General features: G+C 34.1%; 1 protein-coding gene across 1 annotated transcript; it reads left to right on the top strand.

Moving 5' to 3' along the window:
- Positions 1-1931: 1931 nt before the first annotated feature.
- LOC129263836 (cornifelin homolog) lies at positions 1932-22325 on the top strand. Its single transcript, XM_054901750.2, has 5 exons — positions 1932-2014; positions 6310-6409; positions 11237-11330; positions 11985-12121; positions 15796-22325. The coding sequence occupies exons 2-5, from the start codon at positions 6326-6328 to the stop codon at positions 15901-15903; spliced, it is 423 nt and encodes a 140-aa protein (XP_054757725.1). The 5' UTR covers positions 1932-2014; positions 6310-6325; the 3' UTR covers positions 15904-22325.
- The last annotated feature ends 5200 nt before the right edge of the window (positions 22326-27525 follow it).

The raw sequence follows: 27525 nt of genomic DNA, 5'->3' as shown, positions 1-27525 counted from the left end.
GAAAATCAATGATTTTTTTATTCAAATTAATGTGGCAAGTCTATCTACAACTTTGGTATAGGGTTAGTAATGTGATACACTCGAGTATCATCGAGCATTACGTTAAATGCGTGGTCGTTGAAAGCAATACCCATTATAATTTAAACATGGTATTTTCCAGCAGTTGGGATCTAAAAATAAATCCAGCGCCTGCCTCATAATTTTTTTTTAATTGCGGTTTCAGCACTTGCTTCAAATATTTAGTCATTGAATAGTAAAAAGTTACTGACAAAGATCATATCCTGATTTTTTTTTTTACCCATTCCATACCATTCCATTTTATACAAACAATACAAAAATACGTCTTTTTTATCGGACACCGATCGAATTAAAGTTTGATTTAAAATCAGTAAAATTATCCCATGAACACATTTTCGTTTAGGCCTACCCTACATCATTCACACTCAAGACAGTTTCAGTGCACACACATTCATATAATTTAGTAATGAAATTGGATAGGGACATGCACTATTTTCCGTTTGGAAGGAAACGATAATTAAACAGGTTTCTGTCCTTCTTGAATACAATCAAATATGATATAAACCAAACCAGGGGGTGGGGTGTTTCGCAAAGATCTAAGTTCGACTTAGAGTCGCACTAGTTACCTGCGATATATAAGGTATGACCTCATTGGTCAGATAATGCCAAGAGGACGCTCACTACTGCGTAATGATCAATAAGATTGCGTGTTACGTATCATTTACGCGTCGGCATTTAAGTGCGACTCGAAGTCATGCTTATATCTTTGTGAAACACCCCTTCCCCTGTTTAGTTTAGTAAAGCCCTATTCAAGCCAACCACCAATATGGAAGAGTCAGAGAGAGGTAATAACTGAACGATGCAAACATGACCTTGGTCATTGTGGTCGGGTAGAGGAAAAAACTATACAAATGATAATGAGAAAGAACATGATCATAGATTTGATTTAAAATGAGCCCCCCCCCCCCAAAAAAAAAAAAAAAAAAAAAAAAAAGAGGTGAGTAAATTGAATAAATGTTGTATTTACAGTATTGTATTTACAGTATCTGCTCATGATACATTTTTATACGCGACATCAACCTTAACCGTTTACCAATATTTTGTAGATTTTTAGCAACTTTATTTGTTTGCAGGGTAATGCCGGTGATAGGTGATGGCATGCATGAACAGGCATTGAATATAATTATATATAGGCTTGTAGACATGTAGTTTTAAAATTGCCTCCATGCCACAGCAGACGCGGGAACAAAAGACGAGCCGTAAAATACGTATGGCCTGCAGGGTTTTTATTTCTTTATTTCTTTATTTTTATTGATAAAGATCGTATTTTCTTCTTGTTATATTCATTAGACCAACATCGCTCTATCCATCTTCGAAATCGTTTGATATGGTCATTAATGTTGGTAATCATGTCACGGGCAGGGGAGGCAAGTGTCGCACAGTATGTTCACAGTGTATTTTGCGTGTTCACCGTGTATTCAGGGTGTGTTCAGAGTGTGTCCCCTGTGTCTTCACGGTGTGCTTGCAGTGTGTTCGCAGTGTGTTCACAGTGTGCTCGCAGTGTGTCCAGTGTGTCCGAGGGGTCCAGCTACATTTAATAAACAACATGAAATTCATATTACAACAATAAATTCATTAACAAATTTGTATAACATAAAAGCAACATCAGTTAAAGGGAGAAAGAACAGCAATCCCACCCCACCCTACAGTCAGAACCGAGAACCTAAACCCCTGCCATGTCCTCGTTTTACGCGTTAACAATCGAATAATGAAATGCATTCCATGTCCTCGTTTTCCGCGTCAACTCTGAAAAGCAAAACTAGGCACACTGCGCCCATTTTGATAATACTTTTCTATTGGTATTTAATTCAGAATCGTGCGCACGGCTCATAAGTCCGTCGCAAATGAAACACGCGCCATATTCCTACCAGTTGCTCTTACGCTTTGGAGATAAAACAGCCATTCCTGCTCCTCCTAAATTCATCTTTGTGGATAGGTGAGTATATGAAGTCATAGAACGTACTGAAGGATACATTTTTTTTTAATTAATAAAAAAAAGACTATTTTTTATTGTGACTCTATTGTCACTTCTATGATAATTAATAATGTGCCCATGAACAATTATAGATGCCGCCGTTCGTTTTGTCGCCCCGTGTCAAGCATTAAAGCACCCGCATAGTGAAAAAAAGAATGAAGGCCACATAGTATTTGATATTGGTGTAAAACATCAATAGGTGCTGGCGAATAAGTGATGATTTAAAATGTTGAAATAGTGTCTGTAAATCAGACGTTAGGTACATGTAGATGCATTTGTATTTGTTTGTATTTATTGTTTTTTGTTTCGTTCTCGTAAAGGAAACTAACAGTCCTAAGTTGTGTATATATGATGTATGTATATATAATTTATATATATATATATATATATATATATATGTATATATATATATATATATATATACGTATATATATATATATATATACGTGTATATATATATGTATATATATATATATATACATACATATATATATATATATATATATACATATATATATATATATATATATATATATATATATATATATATATATATATAAACATACATATATATATACGTATATACATACATATATATGTATGTATAAAACAGAAATACTCTGCTTCTTTATATGGAATAAAATAGTCACAAATGGGTTAGTAAATGCCATAGAAATAAAATCGTAGATTTTAAATGAAGCATATAGCTCTCTCTCAATATATTGATATATATATATATATATACGTCTTATGATTTGTTTCTGCGGTTGATGTTTTATTTAAATGTATCAAGGAGGTTAAGAGTTAAGTGTGAATGATGTGCATTTGACCTGCAAAAGACAAATTATATGCTTTTTAGTAATAAAGCACATACATTACCAGACAATCTCATTTTTTATAACACCGTTCTTGAAAATGTATCAGAGACCAGATTCTTGGGTGTTATTATTGACAATAAGCTATCATGGAAACCACACATTGATAAAATATACAAAACAATTTAAAGAAACATCCTAATTATTAATACACTCAAATATTTTCTTCCATCTCAAACTTTACTTACATTATATCATACATTAATATTACCATACATCAATTATGGCATTTTGGCATGGGGTTGTGCAATCCAAACACAATTACAAAGGATACCGTTGTTGCAGAAGAAGGCCTTTAGAAAAAAATTTCAAACTAATTTCAAATCACACACAGATGTCGTTTTTTCCAAAATGATATTTTTAAAGTGAATGATTTATATCTTTTCCAACTCGCCCAATGTATGTATAAACTAAGTAAAAATGATCTCCCCACAATTTTTTCAAATATGTTATGTAAAAACATGATTACCCAACGAGACAACGTAATTGTTATCAGCTACCCCCAACCCATACTCTATTGGCAAAAAACTCTTTCGTCTTTTTTTGGACCAATGTATTGAAAATCACTGCCCAGTGACTTTAAAGAATCACCAAGCATTAATATTTTCAAGCGCAAGCTTAAAGGACAAGTCCACCCCAGCAAAAGGTTGATTTGAATAAAAAGAGAAAAATCAAACTAGAATAACGCTGAAAATTTCATCAAAATCGGATGTAAAATAAGAAAGTTATGACATTTTAAAGTTTCGTTTATTTAAAAAAAACAGTGATATGCACAACTCAGTGACATGCAAATGAGACAGTCGATGATGTCCCCCACTCACTATTTCTTTTGTTTTTTATTGTTTGAATTATACAATATTTCATTTTTTACAGATTTGACAATAAGGATCAACTTGACTGAACCATATAATATCAAACAATGCTAATTCCACATGTTCAGTCAGGAATTATCCTTTGTTTTACTTGACAATGGGGAGAAAATTAGAATATTTCATATTTCACATAATAAAATACAAAAGAAATAGTGAGTGGATGACGTCATCAGTATCATCATTTGCATACCGAACAGGATGTGCATATAACTATTTTGTGAAATTAAGCGAAACTTTGAAATGTCATAACTTTTTTATTTCACATCCGATTTTGATGAAATTTTCACTGTTATGTTTGTTGGGTTTTTCTCTTTTTATTCAACTCAACTTTTTGCTGTGGTGGGCTTGACCTTTAAGTTGTATGTTTCTTAGGTTGACTGTGCTCTTTCCTGATTCATCGGTGGTGAAGACGATCATTTAAGAAGATGTTAATTTGTCAATACTCCACAGCAACAAGTCAAGCTAACATATAACTGTAACTAAAAGTATTCAAATCTAATCTTTAACTATCAATACATTTGTCTATTATTATATATTCTAAATAATGTCACTACAGTGCCCTATGACCTGTGTACATGCCATGTTCCTCTTTTCATTTTCAGTTTTATTTACACCACGCTTTTCTCCCTCTCTCTTTCCTTTGCCTCCCCTTTTCCACTCTTATAATTTCTACTTAAAATGTTATCATTATTATCGTTATCATTACAATTATTATCTAAATTACTTTCCATCTTTTGTTTTCGCCTATTCGCTCTATTTTGGTATTTTGTAGATTATGTATTTTAAGTTCGTTTTCCGCCCGTCTCTTGTATATAGGTAATGCTAATTAGTATTGGAACTAAGTTTAGGGACTTGCCTTTTTTACAAGCTCTGCTTTTCTTGGCAAGTCCCTCCGTTCACTTAATTTATTTTCAATATTTGTTATGAAATGTCATAGAACTGTATGTATTATTTTGAAAATGTATTTACACTGTTACTTCGATTATATGGTGACCTGCAATGCAAATATGTCGACATGATAATTGACATATTTGCCTTGCAGGTCACCATGGTCGTTTAAGATAGCTTGTGAAGTCAATGTTCATTTTCATTTTTCATTTCATTTCATTTATTTGACCATTTAAAATCAACATAGTACATGAACATCATAAAATAAGTATCATACAAATCATCCATTGAGAAACAAAATAACAATTTAAAAATAGCCAGGACCCAAAAGAAGCAAAACTGCTTATAAACTGGGCCCTACATAAAAATACATGTAAAATATTAGAGTATAGTCTGTACACATACACACACCCACCCATACACCCACGTATACATACCCATCGTAATACCCATATTAATACAATGTCTGAGTAGTTATGTTATACATGCCATCTAATCGATTAATTTAGCTTGCCAAGTCACCATGCCAACGTGTAGCATGTATTTTTTTTTAGAGAAAATTTGATGAGATAAGCTGTACGGTCATGTCGACCAAGGTGATAAGTCGATTATGATCCTTATATTAGTCGACTTGAAAATATAAAAATATATCGTAACCCCGTCAATCAGAATTATGGCACTTTTTGCAATTTAGCATGACTGAAATTGATACTTATTCTTTGTCGGACAACCTCATGAGACGTATAAATTTCTTCATAATTCATATACGACTTAAATCAAGACCAGTGACTTGTTCCTGTAAGGAAATTAGGAGTCTTCGTTTCTTATATTTGCATGAGCTGAAGTTGAAATAAAAGCTTTGTACTTAATAGCTGGAATTAAATTACATTTCAATGCGAACATTATAAATTGTATAAAATAAGAAACCACATTATGCTAAAGCAGAAAGACTGTTTTTTCTCCCTGAAAACAACGTTTTATGACATTTTATTGAATATCTGAAATCAAATTTCATTTAAGTACAAACATTATAAATTGTACATAAGAATGTTAGGCACATTGTTAAAAAAGCAGAAGGCTTTTTTTTTTCTTAAAACAATGCGTGCATGACGATGTAATCCAATTTAATTTATGAATAGGTATATGCCGTAGCACACGTCCCAGTCTTGTATGCATTCCTGTACAAACAAGGAAGGGTAAACACGACTTCAAGCATGGCATGACCAGACGTGAAGTCATGCTTAGGCCTTAGTTAATGGTGACGTCACATAATGATATAAAACTTGAAAAACACTTTTTATACGACATACTTCAGGAATCCTATGGGCATTTTCATAGTAACTGACGTTACACGGCACAATTTTACACACTTTTCATTGTGTGTATGAATATCTCTAAAACAACAAATGATGGAAGTTTACTTTTCATTTTAGAAATGAATTAAATCAGGTTGCAGATCAAAAAACTGAATGAATGAATCAGTTATCATTATCATCATCATTATTATTATTATAACTATTATTTTTTATTTCTATTATTATCATAATTATTATTATTATTACCATGATTATATTCAGGTATTATATTGGTCTAACCTAAATCTTAATTCTATTATCTATAGAGAGTGAGTGATCAAAATGCAGACATATCCTCAAGGCCAACAACCGGTTTTTAACCAACCGACTGTAACGGTACAGCCAGCAGCACAGACAATCATTCAGGTTAGTTTCAAAACATTTTCATATCTTTTAGTTAAACAACCATGTTTTTCCTCAAGCCCAATCCGTACTTAACCAACCAGCCTTTCCTCAAGCCCAAACCCGTGGTTAACGAAGCAGGTCTATCTTCAAGGCCGACCCATAGTATAGAAATTACTGGTGCGGTCCACCCAGCCTAGCAGACAGTCATTACACTGCAAAAACTCCGGTGTTGATTTAACACCAGACCGGAATCTATCATGTCCACACCAGAAAAGTATTGAAACAACACCAGTTTGGAATCAAACCGATGCTGTTTTAATACTAATTGATGTTGTATAAACACCTATCTCGTGTTAGACCAAAACGAAAGAGGTGTTGTTTAACACTTCTCTGGTGTGTTCATATATAGATTCCGGCTGGTGTTAAGTCAACACCAGAGTTTTTGCAGTGTACTTAACCAATGCATGCTTTTCCTCAAGCCCAACCTGTACTTGACCAACCAGGCTTTCCCTCAAGCCCAAACCCGTGGTTAACCAACCAGGCCTACCATCAAGGCCAATCGATAGATAACCAACCAACTCGGCGGTCAAACCAGTCAAGACAGTCATTCAGCTTGATTTTCAAATAGTTTTCTTCATTAATTCAAGGTTAACTTTTTTGCAGAAGTTTCTGCATTTATTGTAACTATGATCAAAATGAATATACTTTGAGTGAAATATACTGCCGCCCTTATGAAGAGCCCCTAGTGTACTTAAAAATATGACATATTAATGAGGTTAAAAAATAATGAAAGCTTCGCAACACGTAAAATTGACTTATACGAATACTGCTATGTTTTTTTACGTCAAAATAAATAAGTGAAAGCACAAAAAAAGCATTAATAGCTATTTTCATATCAGCACACCAACAAAGAAAGTACTTGTTTTATACATGTATATAACATGCGAATACATGAGGCGTACAACCATTTTACAAAAATACAGAAAATAGACTATGGTAGAACGTACAGTGCGTCATCAAAATGTCCCCGTCCTAAATTTATGTTTTTATTACATCGAAAAGGTAATTTGCTTAAGAACCTCCCAGTGGAAACAATCACGATAACTAAACAAATGAAAATTAATTTATTGATATGTTTTCATAAACCCACCAGAGAAATACCGTTTAGTCACATCAGAGATAAAACATGCCGTATGCGGGTTGATACCATATAGGGAGCAGGGGCGGATCCAGGATTTTCCAAAGGGGGGGGGGCAAATTTTCGGAGGAAAATTTTGATTAGCCAAAAACAAGAAAAGGTTTAAAACCAAAAATTCAGATTAAGGATATTTCGTACCCGAAAAAATTGGACAAGCAAAAAAAAAAAGTCTTCAATTTCTAAAGAGGGGGCCCACACCTCGGTTTTAATGGCATTTTTACACGTGCCCCCCTGGATCCGCGCCTTCATCAATGGAAGGGCAGTGGGGCGGGGGCGATAGCATCCACAGTGATTTTGTCAAGTAGTAAAATAAAATAAAAGAAAAACGAAAAGGGAGAGAAAGAAAAATAGGATATAAGAGGAAAGAATTAAAACAAATGTTAAGTCTAATAATTCTACTTATATAATCCTCCTTTAAAAAAAACATATATATAGACATATGGCGTTATCTAAGATCGTATCCCCCCTATCAAAATGTCCTGATGCCGTCCCTTTATATGCGATATGTGCCGCTGGCGGCTGGAGGGCATGGATTTATCTATTTATTACTATTTTTGGCATCTGTACAAGTGACATGAAAGAGTGGGTATCATGAAATCTGATAAAAGTATTGGATGAGTGCGGGGCCCCGTCTTACAAAGATTTGCGATTGATCCGATAAATCCCAACTTTCTGGCAATCCATGAACGTCCTATTTTTTCTACAGGAAATATGCACAGTGCCCTTTTGTAATAAAAAAAAAGCACACTGAATTTTAAGAAACGATTAATATATGGATAGCCTAATCTAGAAAGTATTATGAATAAACATGCATTTTATATGTTAACGTTGCTGGCTTTCCATAGGTGTGGTTGATTGGATCAATCGTAACTCTTTGTAAGACGGGGCCTAGTAAGGGTAACGTTCAGACTCACCATCATGACCTACACCGATCGACGATATTGCATTGTAAATCGCATAATATCTTTGATCGGTCTGGAGTCCGCCTCAGCGTTGTGACTGTGCCACAATCGAAATGCGATGATTGCTGAGATCCATGAATGTAAATAGATTCTGTGGTGTTTGTGGTATCCATGGCAACCCGGTTTCCATGGAGATCCGAAATGAATCAAATAGAGGAGGGGATGATGCTGAGTGGGAAAAACGGTTAGAGATGATGAGACACGGATATCAATACCTAAAGGTTATTTCATTAATGCCACATAAAGTTCACCAATTTCGTATTACGTTGTCAACAAACCTGCAGATGAAGGGAATCTACAAAAAAGCAAGCTATTAAAGGCACAGTGGAACATTGAGTTGACTTTAAAACATAAACTGCAAGGCCCCTCTTTCTCACTTGTGACTGATTTGTTATCAAAACAAAGCCCAGAAAAAAAAAACGCTCTCGAAATCATTGCTTGGTGCTTCAGGAAAGTTAAAAATAAAGTAAACGCTTAGCAATGATCGTATTTTTTGTGTGTGATTGATTGATTTGACTACAATGTACAATTAAACGTGAAAATCAAGCGTAGGATTAATAGCTAACCTTTGTCATACGGAGCCCCGAAGCACCATCTTAATTTCTTTCCATTTCATGTATAATAATTTCTACCCAAGAGATCAAATAGATTACGATGTTTGAGTAACAATGATGATCCATTATTTTGTGTAGCGCACTTTGCGTGATGAGTGGTTTTATGTAATTTCCCAGGAAATAGCTAAGGCGTCATAAAAATAGGCGCCAAGCTTCAAGGAATAAATCGGACAGAGTACCCATTCACCTCACCTTGCTCGAGTAAAGCATCATGTGGATCTATTTCTTGCTGAAGGAAAATACACCATGGTTGGGGTTCGAACGCACGGCACTCCGTTTCAAAGTCGGGAGACTAATCAATCGCCACAACGCTCCTCAGTCACTAATGTATTGAAAATGTCTGCACGAATGTCTCTTTTTATTTTCTTTCACTCTGGGTGTGTTTTTTCATCCATACAAACAATTTTATTACAAAAAAAAATCAAATTTCAGTATTTTCTTAAATAAATTCAAGTTAAATTCAAGTCCAATTTATTTATTTCTCACCAATATAAACAAAAAACAATATACAATAGGTACAAGAATGAAAATCACATGTAAAAGAGAAAAAGGTAAACTATTGAAAAGTTCATAAGAACTTGTGAGTTGTAGCTCCTCGTAAAACAAGAAAAAAATTAATATGAAAATCAAATGAAAAATATACACACAGCATCAGCAATCACTAGCATACATACATGTACAAGGGGGACGGGGGACAGCAGTCGGGGAAATTCTGAAATTAGGCAGAAAAAAATTATTTTGAATATTCACTTATATACACGTTTTTTAACATGGCTTTAAATGAAGTTAATGTAGTTGAACAATTGATATTATCAGAAAGATTGTTCCATATACGAGGGCCACGTTGCCTTAATGAATTTAGTAGAATGTTGGTGTTAACTTGAGGATAATGACATTTATTGCTTGACCGAGTATTATGAGAATGAACTGAACGATTTATGATAAACATTTCGGAGATGTTAGAAGGGATTATGTTGCTAACTGGTCGGAACGTCACAGATGCAATCTGAAATGTATGAATGTCATATATAAATAAAGGTCGTGAATGAGATCTAAAAGGTGAATTCGTACATATTCTTGGAATTTTCTTTTGCAATGTAAGAAAGGGTTCAAATTTTGTTGTTCCAGTATTTGCCTAAACAATATTGCAATATTGGAGATAAGGTAAGGTAAGACTATTATCAATCAAATCTTTCTGTGGCAAAAAGCTACTTAGTTTAAAAAGAATACCAGCATTTTTTTTCAATTTTATTGGATATAATAGAACGATGGTTGTTGTAAATAATGAATATGACATATGATAATGAATCATCTAAAGTAATTCCAAGAAATTTAGAGGTTGTCGAAGTACTCAAAGGGGTTCCATTCATGAATATATTAACATCTGAAATACAATGTTTTATATGATCTTTACTAAAATACATAAAGGTTGTCTTTTCATAGTTTATTACTAATTCATTGACTTGAAACCAATTCGTAATCTCAATTAATTCTTCATTTGTATTTTCCCAAGAATATCAAAGTCAAAATTGGAAGCAATTAAGTTTGTGTCATCTGCAAAGAGGACGAAAAATAGTAACATTGCATAAATCATTAATATATATTAAAAACAAGAGAGGGCCCAGTGTGGAGCCCTGGGGGACTCCACACCGGACCCTCTCATTACGAGAGATAGCATTATCATATATAGTATAATTGAAAACGATCAGATAAATAATCCTTAAACCGCTTAAACGCAACTCCGCGTATACCAAAATGATAAAGTTTTTAAAGTAAAATATTGTGATTAATTACATCAAACGCCTTACTCAGATCAAGAAATATACCAAATGAATGTAAGTTTTTATCCATATTATTAAGGAGATAATCATGGAGGTTATTAAGTGCCATATCACAAGATGAATTTGATCTGAAACCGTATTGGGAATAGTTCAAATATTTTTTTTTATTAATATGACTTACAGTATTAAATCAATAAATCAATATTTTTATTTGCCTATTGTGAATGATAAAAATTAATAAAACAATAACAAATGAATAATTGAATCATGAATTTATTGTTACGTCAAACTAGGTGACTCAAGTGACTGGCAATCCCATGATGCCTCGCGGGCCACCACGTGACTGGACTACGGAGATGTGCGGATGCTGTGACGATATGACCATTTGTAAGTCGTTGACGAAAGTCATACCTCACCCCCCCCCCCCAACTTTCTTTTCCTACGATTTTTTTTTTTGTCCCCTTATTATCGTTTAATACCACAGAATTTGAAGTCTCTGAATAAGATAACATTTCTTCACATTGTGTATTTTTTATATGAATTCTCACATCTTTCATAATGCTGTTAAGAGCGACTGATGAACCTTTCTTGCGCGTTGATCCATCGCCAATGAATATACCATTCACAACAAAAGGGATCACCAGTCGTTCTTAAAGTCCCTCTTAATTACTTACGAACAGCTTTATGAAACACCCACCAGAAACCTTTTCATTGATTATAAGCGCAAGAATTATCACAATAAGCAGTTTGACGGACTGAATGAATCTCGCAAATTATTTTAGCTTTACGATTCGTTTTCGTGAATATTCATGATGTGTAGTTGCAATTACAATCATTATGACAATGGTAATTAAAAAATTGTAATAAAGATCATCTTCAGAATGACAATGAGCATAAGATAAATAGGAGAGGTCAATATCTCATAAAACTAGTTATATCGTCCCAGCTACGAATATCTACGGTGAGAAAAAAACACTTGTATGTAATTTATCAATAATCATGATGATAAAACTACTTTGGGATCTCTGTTGTATGTTTTAGGTCTGTGTACGACATTTGTGCCCTGTTATCCATGCATGCTGGCCGCGGATATGGATGAGTCCTGTTGCGTGCCTATGTGCATCCCGTCCGCTCTCATCTCCATGCGTGCAGTTGTACGTTCACGCCACAACATCGCTGTAAGTTATCTTTAAATTCAAGCTCTTTGATAACTCCAGAGTATGAAATTATAACTTTTTCATTTACGTTTTTATTGAAATTAATCATCCAAAATCAAAATTTAAAGGTTTTGCATGATTGAAAACATAAAATCAAGGAATATAAAAAACAACAGATTACATTTAAACGAAAAAAGGTTTTCAAGAGGAAAGCCCAGAGACAGTAAAAAGTCCAACCTATTGGGGGGGGGGCATTTGCAACAGGAGCATAATGAAATTCGGGGGTGAGCGAGGACAAGTAGCTAAGTGAAGTTATAGTTGTCACCTGTTTGACTACAAGCTTATTACAAAAATTATTTTCATAGCATTTACACGCAGAAATTCAAGGAGAATCATTAAAAATACGTCTTTATGGAATAGAATTGCTCCCGCACCTTTCTATTAATAACCACAATCTATATATGATTTGATGTTTATGATATCAGTGTCTCTGTTTTATTTGTATTTGTATTTTATTTTGTCGCTGTTTCCTTTGGTGCTGGTGTATGTTTGTTTTCTTTTATTTGCTTTCGGTTTTGTTCTCTTTTAATTTCCGGGGAGGTTTTAAAGGTGAAGTGAACTGTGTGTGGTCTCTAATTGAATGTGTGTTATAAATACAAAGTCTTAAAATATACGTTTTCGGATATTTACAATTACTACAGAGAATGAATTGACCTATAATTGTATTTTGTTTAGATAAACTAAAATGTTTTGAGAGGAAATGTATTGTTTGAGAGGAAACGTAATTGTTTTGCTACTTGGTAACATAATAATTGCGGTATAATTGTATTGAGTAGTTTATTAGCATGTTATCATTCAAGTGGGTCTATATTACTAGACTATACTAGCATTATATGAGTAGTTGAGGACTTGAGATGGCGCGATTGGTTCGTATCTGCTTTAAAGGGAACCATTATCAAATACAATGACTTTATAATAATACTATCGTGGTAGAATTATCTTTGATTTAATATTGATTTAAATTTTCAAAGGTCCACAAAAATCGGTTGGTAGTTGGATGCATTTGGAAGCCTATAAAACGTGTAAAATAAGAGTCCATGCAATACTAAATACCGGGGAACGTTTCATAAAAGGACTTGTCGGACGTTCTATCCGACAAGTCCCGTTTTATCCGACAGTTACTATAGTAACAGTGCCTCTCAGCCAAGATATCAGATCTGACAACTTGTTGGACAAGGGTGTCGATGAAACGCTCACCGGGTAGTCATCCAGGGTTTCAGTATATGTTCTTCTCTCTCTCTCTCTCTCTCTTCTTCTTCTTCTTTTTTCTGATTCTTCTTTTTCTTCTTAAAATAATATTTAGAGTTCTTAAAATAGTATTTAGAGACTGATATGAAATAATTAAAATAGTACAAGCTTTAACAGCAAAGAAGTCAACAGGCTATGATGGTATTAGTACAAAACTGTTAAAGCAAATTGTAACATGTATTGTTTCTCCATTGGAACATATTTTTAACTTATCACTCTCAACTGGATGCTTTCCTGAGCTATTGAAATAGCAAAGGAATCCCGATTTATAAAAAAGATGATCCTACTCAAGTTACAAATTATCGGCCTATTTCCCTCTTACCATGCATATCAAATATATTAGAATTGTTTACAAAAGATTGGATTCCTTTTTGTCATTTAATAAGATTATTACACGAGCCCAGTTTGGATTCAGAAAAAATTTCTCTACCGATTTCGCAATAACCAACTTGCTGGACAAAGTTGTAAACTCTTTTTCAAAAAAAAAATCACACCATTGCTTTATTTATGGACCTAAGTAAAGCTTTCGATACCATTGACCATGGTATTTTACTTCATAAGTTGTATAATTACGGGATAAGGGGCATTGCTTGGTCATGGATTAAGAGTTATCTTTCCAATAGGCAACAATACCTTTCTATCAATGATGTTAAATATCCTGTATCGTTTATCAATTGCGGCGTCCCGCAGGGTTCTATTCTGGGACCTTTGTTATTTTTAATATACATTAATGATATAGTAAATTCATCTTCCATTCTTTCTTTCATCTTATTCGCCGATGATACTAATATTTTGTTATCTCACAAGAACTTACCAGAATTAATAGATATAATGAATTTAGAATTAAATAAAGTTTCATCATGGTTTAAATGTAATAATTTATCTCTCAACATAAGTAAAACTCATATTATGCATTTTCAATCATCTCATAGAAATGAAAATTTTACACAAGATATAAAAATTGATAATGTGCCTTTAGATAAAAAAGAATACGTAAAATTTCTTGGTATCACAATAGACAAGCATTTATCATGGACTCCGCACATAAGCAACGTGTCTTCCTCTGTAGCTAAAGGAATTGGAATACCATGTAGACTAAAAAAAATCTTACCAGAGAAATATCATGTTATGATATATGATACATTGATTTTACCATATATTCACTTCTGTAACCTCATTTGGGGGAATAGCTGCAAGACAAGCCTTAATCATATACTTTTATTGCAAAAGAAAGCGGTTAGAATTTGGTCAAAATCTGCATATCTTTCACATACAGACCCTTTTTTTTTTCGTCTGAAAATATTTAAGTTAAATGATATTAATACTTTACAAATAGCACTGTTTATGTACAGATATAATTACCACATGCTTCCTCCAGTATTCACGGATTTATTTTCATATAATAACAATTTACACTCATATCCAACAAGAACATGCAATAATATTCACTTAAACAATCCCAGTACACTATTTGCACATAAAACACTAAGACATCATGGACCTGATATTTGGAATGCATTGCCAGATTCACTCAAGCTGACAAGATCATTTTATTCCTTTAAACGAACTATAAAAGAAATGCAATTAAACCAATACCTTACAAATTAAAAAAAGAAAATAATTACCATTGTTATCATTATTTTAATTAGACATTGACTTTTATCTAGAACATGTATAAATTAAAATCAAACAACAAAACGTGTTATTTTCTAAAATTCCATGCTAAGGACCAAGCATCTCCCTCTCCCCCCCCCCCCCCCCAGTCCATCATGCACCTGCACGTTTAATGACAATAGATATTAATTATTTTGGCTATATTCCAGGGTTGTTACGTTTTCAAGCTTTGCTTTTGTGACGACCCTTGCAACCATCCTATTTATTGTGTAACAGAAAATACCACTTAATGATTTTCATTTATGTAAGATATGTTTGAGGATTTATATACAAAACTATTGTTCATTATCTTGATGTCAAGTTTCAGATATGTATTTTCTTGTCCAGAATTTTGTTATGAAAAATGTTGCAAAAACCAATAAATGAATGAATGAATGAATGAATGTTTAACTCTTCAAATTCATGAGATAGTACATTATGTGCAGTCGTCATACAACTTCAATAACCTAAGCTATGAATGTTATGCTAACGAGTGTGATGAATTATAACATAATGTTGTTAATATTCGTTTATCTCCAATATGTGTATGCAGATGAGTTTAATTTATATTGTGTAATTATATTTGGAATTTCTTTTCAAAGTGAAGAGCCCTATGGAAGGGAAAAATCAGATATAATTTGATAACTAAATCATGGTGAATTGATTTAATGCGCGCAAGTAGATTCAGAGTGCAATAAAAACGACTATTCCCCGGGTTATATCTCCCTATACAGGGCAACCTGATGAACGACTGTGTTTGCATGACCTTCTGTGGCCTTTGCGTCACCTGCCAGCTGGGACGCGAAGTGCAGATGATCAAGAATGGACGCGCTATCCCATAATCGTCTATTGTGACGTAACGATAGCGTCACTAGTACGAGAGAGATGCGATGAAAAGGGGGAAGGCGGGGATAGCATCTTGTGGAATTCTAAATTGATTTAATGTCATTCACTTCACGTTCTTTCACTTTTTAATGGTTGTGCCTTTTATTTTACAAGTCGTAAGTATTCACATGTTGGTTCCATCGACAGAGATGTCAGCTGACCCCTTTGTAGATATGTCATCATTTTTTAATCGCGGGTTTTAATGCCCCTTTCTATCATAATTGTACTATTCGTGTGTCTAATTGGAAGTTGAGAATATTCTGACTTTTCTCCTAATCCCCTCTCCCTCTTTTTTTTTTTTTTTTTTTTGGGGGGGGGGAGTCATCTGAAAGGGTAAAGACATGGCACAGTCCTATATACATCGAATTCCGGGGGCAACACTACTGGAAGTTTATTCCTATACCGCACCGTAATGTGTTTCAGAGTGTGTGTTTGTGGTGGGGTTTTGTGTATAAAGGGTATAGGTGTGTTATTTCTCGGTGGAGTTGACAACTTTTGTCTGATTCTACAGTAACTGAATAAAGAAAGCGGTGATTATCCTTTGTAATTTTGCAGACCGTACTAATTCTTTACCAATTTGGTATAATACCTGGAATTTGGGGGTCTTTTATTACTTCAAATTCAAATTCAAATTTATTTATTTCACTTCCATCAAACAGAAACAAATTGTATACCATATATAAATATGAATATTTTTATCCGTTGCAAAAAAAAAATTAATGATACATATGTTGTGAAAAAACACTTAGACAATTTGGGCAACACATTGTAGGTTTTAAATATGTATACTATTATACAATAGAAATTAGATTAAGATGGAAATGGGGGGACCCACTAAAATGCAATGCTTGTACAATACTTATCCAACCATGGATTATGTCATTGTTCAATACTGAACTTTTCGCCAGAGTAGAAGGTACATAGGTCAGTTGTCTACATGGTCTGTGCTTTACTTTTATGGTTTGGAGAAAATGTTTACAAAAAATTTAAATTATGTTAGTGGTTTGACTAATTTTTTTTTTTTTTGGGGGGGAGGGTCCGCTTAAGAAATTTATTATATATATACTTATAATTCTACATTTATACGAAAAGTTGTATTAGCAGAGTTGTAGCATTGACTATGTCCATTTATATACTAATGCCAAATTGCATAAGATTACAGAAGAAATAAGTTGGCAACTGTTGAAACAAAATATGCCTACTAGTTATTGAAATGATTAGTTTGGTTACACTGAAAGAAATATTTGGTTAAAGGATATGTTTAGTAATAATTGGGATGCTTAAAATTACCACTTATGTAAATACTGCCAAGTGACATAAGATAATAAATAAGCAGCACAATTAAAAAAAATTGCCTAAATCTTACTTAAATGATAACATTGACACATTGGACCTTTCTTTCGTAATTCCTATAGAACTTCAATATTATTATGTAGCTTAATTAAATGTTACCAAAATGCTGCGTTTACGTTAATTTGTACAAGTATTATGACAGATAAGATATCGATTGGATATCGATTATGTATCGCTTTATCTCTTAATTTGAAGTGATTATCGTGGGGTTTTTATAACTCTTTCTAATCAGTTGTATCTAGTGTTTTGTGAGTATCCAGGTTTTTATAGTATATCGCTCGTAATAAAGATCCAAGTTTGATGTAGTATATCGAAAGACAGCCAAAGCATTTTAAAAGTTTGCAACCCTTTTTTTCTGTTTATTGATTTTTTACATATGGCTCTTTCTAGAAAGAGAATTCTTAGTTTTGGGGGGTAAAACAAGGGGTACGAAATTTCGGAGAAAGGTAGTAAATGCTAATATTGAAGACAAGAAATACCACTGGAATTTGGGGGTCTTTTATAGTGAGCTGTAAAATGTCGAATGCTGACATGGTTGAGAATGCTATATTATTAAGTTTTATTTTTATTTTGTATCCTGAGTGATAGTAAAGGCATTGAAAATAGGTAAAAGCCCTGGTCATGACAATATAACAGTTTCTATCATTAAAGAATCTCTATATTTTATTCTGGCTCCACTGGTACATATTTTTAACCTCTCATTGTTCTCAAGTACATTTCCTTCTAGTATGAAACTGGCACGGGTGACTCCGATCTATAAGAAAGGCTCTTCTGACCAATTTTGTAATTATAGACCGGTGTCTCTCTTGCCTGTCTTTTCTAAAATTTCGGAAAAACTGTTCTATTCAAGACTGCTGGATTATATTGAGAAAAAAAAAATTCTAACAAATTTCCAATATGGTTTTAGATCAGGACATTCAACTTTATTAGCCTTAACACATTTTGTTTGGATCAAATGTGCACTTCTCTTAATGAGAGCAAACATTCCATATGTTTATCATTAGATATATCCAAAGCATTTGACTCAATTATTCATCAAGTCTTGTTATAAAAACTGGAATACTATGGTGTGAGGTATTTTTCATTACAGTGGATTAAGAATTATATAAAAAACAGAAAACAATATGTTGTTTATAACAATTCAACTTCATCTAAAAAAAGAGCTGACCTGTGGAGTACCCCAAGGGTCAATATTGGGGCCTTTGCTTTTCATTTTATATATAAATGACCTACCAAATGCATCCTCTGCTTTCTCATACATTATTTTCGCTGACGATACTAATGTGTTTGCAAGTGCAAAAGACCTAGGTACCTTAATACAAAACATAAATAAAGAAATACAAAATGTAAATGATTAGTATAAAGTGAATGGGTTAAGGATAAACATTGACAAAACAAATTTCATGCATTTTGTCCCATGTAATAAACAATATGATAAGAGCTTACATTGTTTGCGGACTCATCAGAACCCTTGAGGCAAGTGAGTAGTACCCGTTTTGGGGGAGTTAATATTGATGACAAATTTTCATGGTCTTTACATGTTAACGATATCGCACTGAAGATATCAAGAATAATTGGCGTCAAAGCCGAAATTTGTACTACCATCAAATGTATAACCGTTGTTATACAATACCTTGGTTCTACCTTACTTTACAATATGGGAATATGTTTTGGATGAATGCATCAAATACATTGTTAAATCGATTATATCTGTTGCAAAAGCGTGCATTACGTATAATTGGTAAAACGCATTATTTGGCTCACACAAAAGACCTTTTTAAACAATTTAGAGTACTAACTATATACGAATTGTGTAAGTTACAACTTGGAGAATTCATGTACAGGTCTGAAAAGTGATTACTACCAAAGTCACTCAAAAATTGGTTTAATGCAACAGTGATGTCCATTGTCATAATACTCGTAACTCAAAGAAATTACATAGCATATATTTTAGGACCACTACAGGACAGAGAAGTGTGAAGTATCAGGGCTATCTAGTATGGTCTGCTTTAGATGATAACATGAAACAAAGTCCATCATTACGGCAGTTTAACTCTTACTCTGCCAGGCCCATTACCCTTCTACTGCCAGGGATATTCGAGGGAATCCTAAATTGACCAAACCGTGAGCAGCGGCTGATTTTAAAACGGTCATAATTCTTTACCCGTACGTTGTATAATGAAACCTTCTACACATGAAATGATGCATGGTTCATGGGCTTTATGATCGTGTTATTATCTTTCATATTCGCGTTTGTAAAAATGGAGAAAAGATGTAATATTTTACATCGTTTTTTTTTTCAATTAGTAAAACCTAGAAAATTATGATTTCATGAACATTTCAAAGAGTAAATAACCTGAGGAATTGTAGAGATACCTAGAAATTAAGAAGATAAAATGAAAGTTCAATGTTTACCCTTTCAAATGACGTATCTATTGATGAAATTGAATAAACAGAAATAACGAAAAATAATGCTCTTAATGAAATTCTATTTTGCTATTCAAGTTATTTCCTCTGAAGTACGAGAGAGTATATATACACACGCAATTGAAAGCGACCTGTTCCAAAAAAGGACATTGTCGTCAATCAAGTGACCAATCACAGCACAGCTGCGATCCCCATGCAAACACACACAATAATATATTAGCGCCATGTATCTTCAAAGTGCGGCCAACCGAACCCTTTCATTCGTGTAGTCGTCAAAATAAGACTGTGTAATTTTTTTATTCGTAGTGTAACAAACAAAGTTATTGCCAGTCAGAAGGAGACAAAATATAAAAGAACTAAAGATGATGTATTGAAATATAGATAAAGAGGGGTCGGACAGATTCAATACTTACAAGTTTGGGGTATAAAATCCCACAAAATAATATGGGCGTTCATGGCAAAGTGCACAGAAGTGATAAACAAATGTTTATTTTTCGTGAATCAAAGAAGAGGAAATGCAGATCAGTTACAAACAAAAAAATCAATACAAATTTTCAAAAAGAAAATAGGCCTATTTGTTCTGTATTACTGGTCTGACCAAAGTAGCCACCTGTTAACATTCTACGCAACTACATTCTTTTGTTCATGCCACCAAGTCATAAACAATAGATGCCCAGACTCTCTTTCATGAGGAATCTCTTATCCGCGCTCCCTCCTGATCTATTATCTAGGAGAGTAATTTAGCACAGGATGTTCATAGAAATCGGGGCTCATGGGCGTCTTTTGATTTGACTTTTGAATACTTTCAAAGGTTCCGGTATTTATTTCTTTTTACATGTTGTTTTTTTATGGGTGACCCTGGTAAAGAGAAAACAATTTTCCCCCTGCAGAAAAATCCTGCATCCGCCCAGGGCCTCCCCAGCTCGTAGAACTATCCATGGTAAAAAAAAAATTGTTCAGATAGCATAATGTACAATAATATGCTTGGTATAAAGAAATATATTAATATTCAATCCGTTATCGTCGTTATCATTTTCATTTCTACTCTCTAAAGTCGTTTTAAAATCCCCTTGATAGTGACGTCAATGATGCAGCAACTAACAGGTCGGTCTGATCGGTTTTGTTAATGAATCCCTTTCTTTCTTTTCCTCAAAACATCTGATATTACTGTATATACTCCGTTTACTTTTTCCCTGACCAATGGTTTGATTTAGCAAAGGAAAAACATCCACCTTGAACAAAAAAAACAAATCTTGGGACGAATAAAGTGGTATTATCGGCCTTTTTAATTATCACATTTTTTTTTTGCTTCTTCCTATTTTATTCGAGGAGAATATTGAACGGTTCATATTTTTGTGAGAAGTTTGAATATGATATTGATAAGCATAACAATGTCAATCATTCTTTTTTTTTATGGTTTGGGCTATAAAAACACAAACGAATATGAACCGTTATTTAACTGATCTTAAGTTTATGAAGATAGAGTTTGGCTACAGAAGGAATGCAATTGATATGATTACGAGAATTACTTTTGAATAATAATCATAATGATGATGATTCTGATGGCAATAACATTAATAATAATAAGAAGATGAAGGAGAAGAATAATGATAATAATGATAATAATAATAACAATAACAATAATGATAATAATGATTACGATAAAAGTAAAACTAATAATGATAATAATAACAATAATAAATGAATAAATAAATGAGTGTGATGATTGCAGTGCGACGAGAGTTGGAAATGATAGCCTTCTTTACTCATATATTTATAACGAGACCTTTCCCCCCGCCCCCCCCCCCCCTCCCCCAAAAAAATCTCCCCCAAACCGTGCACATTTGCAGGCAGAAAAAAACCTTGACACAAGAATACTACCATACCGGCCTGCAAAAGACCCGATCGATAGCTCATGAATATTCATAAAACAATAGCGAATGGGCGAGTAGTGTTGGGTGAGAGACATAGTACCGCTCTGTCATTGGTCAACTCCAAGCTGAATGCCTTCGCACACTCGCCTTTGCTCTGCCCGTAGAAGTACGTGTATTGCTACACACAACATTTATATCACACGTGTCTATAGGGAAAATCTTGATTCAGATCGCGACAATATCCGAAATCAACTCTTCAAAATAATGTTGCGAAAATCCCATTTTACTCAAAAAATGTCTATGTAAACCACTATTTTTTATATGACAAAATCAATTGTGAATTCCTTGCCAAAATAACAACATAAAAAACACAAAATATGGTGTTGATTTTCTGGCTGTAAAATTGGTTAAACAAAAAAAAAGTTACTTGGGCAACTATAGCTGCCAATGGCTCTTAAAGAGTTAAGATGAAATACAAAAGGTATATGTGCAATTCTAAATAATCATCAATCAAAATCAGTGTGTAATTTGTTTTAATTCCCTTTTTTCTGTCCCCCCCCCCCCTTACTTTCTATCAGGTTGATTTTAAAGTGTTCACTGGAGGAGAGAGCTACTCCGGGAGCTTAGTTTGTCACGGTCAGAGTGCCTAACGCCTCTGACCGTACGTGCTCCCGGGGTGGGCCTCTCCTTCATTCTCGTATTCTCCTTTTCTAGCCCCAGTCACATTATATACCATATTTTAATTTTGTTGTATGTTTTTTTCTCTCTCTTATATATATACATGGAGTAATTTCCTTTTCTTTCTTTTGTAATTGTGTGTTTTGGTTTTTAATGTGAAATAAATGAAATGAAAAATGAAATAAAAAATGAAGATTGTTTTATATAACCGGGTCTGGAGAAAAAAAGACTGTGACTTTGCACTATGTGAACGCATTACTATAGGGTTTTAGTTTAGAATAGATTCGCCCAAAATCCCTTCAAATTTATAACATTAGTGGGTGAAGTCATTATTACATTTGTGGGTTAAGTGCATTATTACATTTATGGGTGAAATTACATGTATTACATTTGTGGGTAAAGGGTTTTAGTTTTTAATTTTGAGTAACCAGGTCTTCAGGTCTGGAGAAAAGACTACGCTTGATTCTCAATTTACTCTTATCGCATATATTCACAATACGCGCCGTATAAGTTAAAACAACAACAAAGACATTTATTCCACCAGTTTTAATTAACTGGGTCTGGAGAAAAGACTAAGCTCGATTCTTATTTTTATTCCACTAGAATATCATTATCGTATCTTAGTTTGGACTTATATTATAATTTTTGAAATAACCGGGTCTGGAAAAAAGACTTTGGACTTATATTATAATGTTTGAAACAACTGGGTCTGAAAAAAAGACTTTGGACTTATATTATAATTTTTGAAACAACCGGTTCTGGAATAAAGACTTTGGACTTAAATTATAATTTTTTTAATAAACCGGGTCTGGAAAAAAGACTTTGCACTTGTGTGCTATATGAACGTATTAGTATAGGATTTTAGTTTAGAACGGATTCGCCAAAATTCCCTTCAAATTTATTACATTTGTGGGTAAAGTCATTATTACATTTGTGGGCGATCAAAAGTCATTACATTTGTGGGTAAAGTGCATTATTACATTTGTGGGTGAAATTATTACATTTGTGGGTGAAGTGTTATTACATTTGTGGGGGCTATTACATTTGTGGGTAAAGTGATATTACATTTGTGGGCGTTATTACATTTGTTGGCATTATTACATTTGTGGGCGATTATTACATTTGTAGGTGTAACACCCCCTCCAATGGTTGCAGAAGACGGCGTTTGGGTAGTTCTGATAATGGGTCCCGTACGAGCGAATAGAGCGAGTGAACAATTTGGAAGTGTCAAACGAAAATATGATTTTGTGATTTAAACAAACACCCAGCAGATGTGTCCAATAAAACAAACCCGATGGAGAGAGGTTGGGACGTTTGGGTGATGTAGATATAGATTTTAAAATAATCATCATAATATAACTCAGCTTTTATACACGCAAGAGCCGATATATGCAGAAAGGTGTAAAGTGCTAGCATCTGATGATTAAGATATATAAAAGAGAAATGCAAAGATATAATCAATTTAAGTTGTATTTAAATGTTAATAATTGCCACAACAAAAAAGTCGACTTGAATCACGAAGCTCTATATTGACAAGCTAAATGGTACCAAAAAAATCCAGATAACTTACCGAAGATAGCCGTTTTCTTCCTCGTATGCATGTCAGGAAACGCTGGTACATCTTAAGCACTTGGAGATTTATGAAATACAGTATCTCGTTTCCCTACTGAGGTTGTGTATATTGCTGCTGATGAGCTTTCGGATTTTTGTCAGCTTCTCTTCCTTAAATTTGCTTTCTTCTTCTCTTATTCATTTTGTTTGTCCGCATTTATTGCCTCCTTCTGTTTTAGATTCTCACTCCTTGGATGGATGTTCGATTTTCGGATTTCTTTCCCCTTCACCTGTCTGCCTTCTCCAGTTTCTTTTTGTTGTCAGCGACTGTTGTCTGTCTACTTTTTTGGAGCCGTGTGCACAATGCCAGCTTGCGCGGGAAGTTAAGGCTATTAAGGCGGGAAAAGCAACAGCCTAAGACCACTAGCAACGATCTATGAGCTCTATAGCAGGTCACGAGCAAACAACATCTTATAACTCGCAGACATTTACACTTTAAATGTAGTTTACTTGAATAATACTATTCCGATGATTTTAATATTTACAATTTACTTTGACTTTTTCTCTGTGTGTATGGGCGAGGAAAATTGTCAATTTCGTTCATTGTTAAGATGTCGAAATTCAAAAACAGTCGACTGATTTTCCAACTTCATCTTCATTGTTACAATTGTACATTATGCCAACCTAATCAAAATAACTAGAATATGGTTGGTTTGGTAGTAATTGTGTTGTGAGGTGCATTTAGCAATAGTAAAGCTTAAATCGTTTCCAAGTCAAATGCGATGAGGAGCAATGCGGAATGGTACATTGTATAAAAAAAATGATGGGTAAAATTTTAACCAGCGCGAGGGTAATTATGTGTCCAAGCAGTTCGGGGTAGTGTTTTGCCCAATGCGGGAAGCATATTGTCTAGTAAGGTTTACCAAAAAATTAGCAGAATTTACTTTTGAATGGGCGCAATTCTCATCACACTGGATAAATATATATGCCCAAAAGAAATGCCCAAAGTTCGTTGCACACAAAATTACCCTTATAAGGTCTTTGCCGTAGATACTACACTGTTACGTCGGCGAATTCCTCTAGAACTACAGTGCAACTGTGAACCATGTACGTGAAATGTTACTATAAGCTAAGAGGACGTCACACAAGTTAATTTGACGGGAAACAGGATTTTCTCGTCTTTTTGGCCGTGCTGGTAGTGTATTTTGATATGAGGAGGAGTGGGGGGGGGGTGACGGCCAATTTTCTTTCAATTGCATTACCCAGAGGCAGTATTAGACGAGCAATAACTATCTTACTGATGGTCTTCCCCCTTCCCTTTTTCTCTCTTCCTTTTCTTCCTCATAATTCTCCCTTTTCACCACTTGAAAATGCTAGGGACGATCACCTCGATGCCCAAACCCCCCCCCCCCCCCCTTATCGCCGGCCTTGGAATTGAACCTGGCGAGATTCAGGAAGTCAACCCCGTTTCCACGAAAACTGCTTTTTTTTAAATACATGCATGATTGAAAATAATTATTTTATCATTGTCTGTATCCTTTGCTTGACAAGAAACTATTCTCCATTTGTCAATGCATCAGCCTCTATTTAAATCATTTACATTCACCCGCACACACATGCACACACACACAAATGGATCACCTTTTAAACGATAACATTTCTCTACAGGAATCATCGTAGATGGCGTGGGACCAACGCAGTATCCCTGACATATTGACTCATTTCATTTCATTTATTCAATGCTTTTATTAAAGCATGTAACAATTTATATACACATACATATAAAGGGGTTTAGACATAGGAATAAAGAAAAAATATAAAACAAGTAATACAAATGTACAAATGAAATTATTAGGAGAGGCAGAAAGGCAGTGCCTTATATTGAAAGCCAATCACCATTAAGTTGAGTAAATGTGATTTTTTTTTTATTGTTGTTTAAAAGTACTATAGGAACAATCAATAAAAGACAGGTATATTTAAAGCATACACACATACATCAACATCGACACACATTATTCGTTATCAAACACCTGCATACACAAACGCAAATATATTCTTATTTACAATTTCAACCTGTTACATTTAAAGGTAGTTTTGTAATAAATAAGATTTCATTTTTCTTTTATAACTAGGCATATTCGGGAAAAAAAATACTCGAAAAAAAAATCATGAAATTTAAATTCGGAACAAATATAAGGTCATAGAGAGGGTAATGATAAAAAAAATGTTGATCAAGTCAGAGAAAAGTAAAAAATATATGAGATGACGAAAAAAGGTGAAAGTGACAAGAATAAGAACGATAGTGTTTATTTCGAGATTTTAGATGTTGCCATCAAAATTAATCATCCAGCGCAGTCCGCACAATCAAGTATAAAGCAATTCTCTGATTAGAAAATATCACGTAATTAATATTATGGGACATAAAGCATAAACAGCAACACACTGACAATGATGATGATGATATCACTGATGTAATGATTTAATAATTACTGATGTAATGATTTAATAATTACTGATGTAATTATTTAATGATTACTGATGTAATGATTTAATAATTACCATGATTACTGATGTAATAATTTAATAATTACTGATGTATTTTTTAAACATGAATCACACAAAGCATATGGAAAACAGTGATGGGATCTCCTTCTTTCTAATGTGTGTGTGAGGTTTTTTTTAAAATAAAGATTAATGTAATTAATCAGTCAATAGCCCCAAAGTAAATCAAAATTTAGGTTTATAAAACTAGATTTTTTTGCAAAATATATTATTAGAGCATTATTTTATTTACAGCGTGATCGTGAGTTCGAATTCAGAGTTGTTTCTTCCCCCTCACACACACACACACAAACATACGCACACGCACCATCCCAGGCACACACATACGCCCCTACACCATCACACACAAGCACACCCTCACACACAAGCACACTGTCTTGTTCAGCTGACAGTCCCCGTCCCTTTTCTCCTCTCTTTCTATCCCCCTCTCAAGTCTGTCGTTCTCTCTCCTGCATACACAGAGAAACACACTCACACACACTTGCAAGCACCTGCATTCTCTCAACCATCCTCACGTACGCCCACACCCTCAAGCCATTTTCCTTCTCTTTTATTCAAGCTCACTTCTGTTACTTATAACATGTATATCCTCCCCCTGTTGTCCATCCATATATACCCCTCCAGTGTCTTCTCCACACCCTCTCCTGACCATTTTATTCATACTCACTTGGTCCACAGGCAGTTGGTCTACTTTTCATATAATCTGACATGGGCTAAAAATACTGGCGTAAATATCGGGGGGGGGGGGGTCTAGGGGCCATGTCCCCCCCCCCCTCCCCTACAGATTTCAAGAAAATTAATGGAGAAAATAAAATAAAACGAATTAATGGCCAAAGGGGAAAATGTGGGTGGGTGCGTCGTGGTCCCGGGGGGGGGGGCCATTTACATTGACGAGTGGATACCATGCGCGACCCCAAAAACACGTAAAAATGGTGTCTTTTTCAAGATAGGGCACGTTACGTATGTAACGTAATAAGGGTGTCAAAAACACTAAAATAAGGAAAAAAAAGGATATCTTTATTCGCTAGGATAGCTACGTGTTTAGGGTCAAATTTGCGAGGGTATAGAAAATTAGGACTAAAATGTTTTATACAGGATGTACTGTTTGCCCCAACAGTCAACACTACGTGTTTA

This window comes from Lytechinus pictus, chromosome 6, assembly GCF_037042905.1.
Source record: "Lytechinus pictus isolate F3 Inbred chromosome 6, Lp3.0, whole genome shotgun sequence".
NCBI classification, from domain to species: Eukaryota; Metazoa; Echinodermata; class Echinoidea; order Temnopleuroida; family Toxopneustidae; genus Lytechinus; species Lytechinus pictus.
Note: the sequence above shows the minus strand (reverse complement) of the source record. Positions and strands in the feature narration are given on the sequence as shown.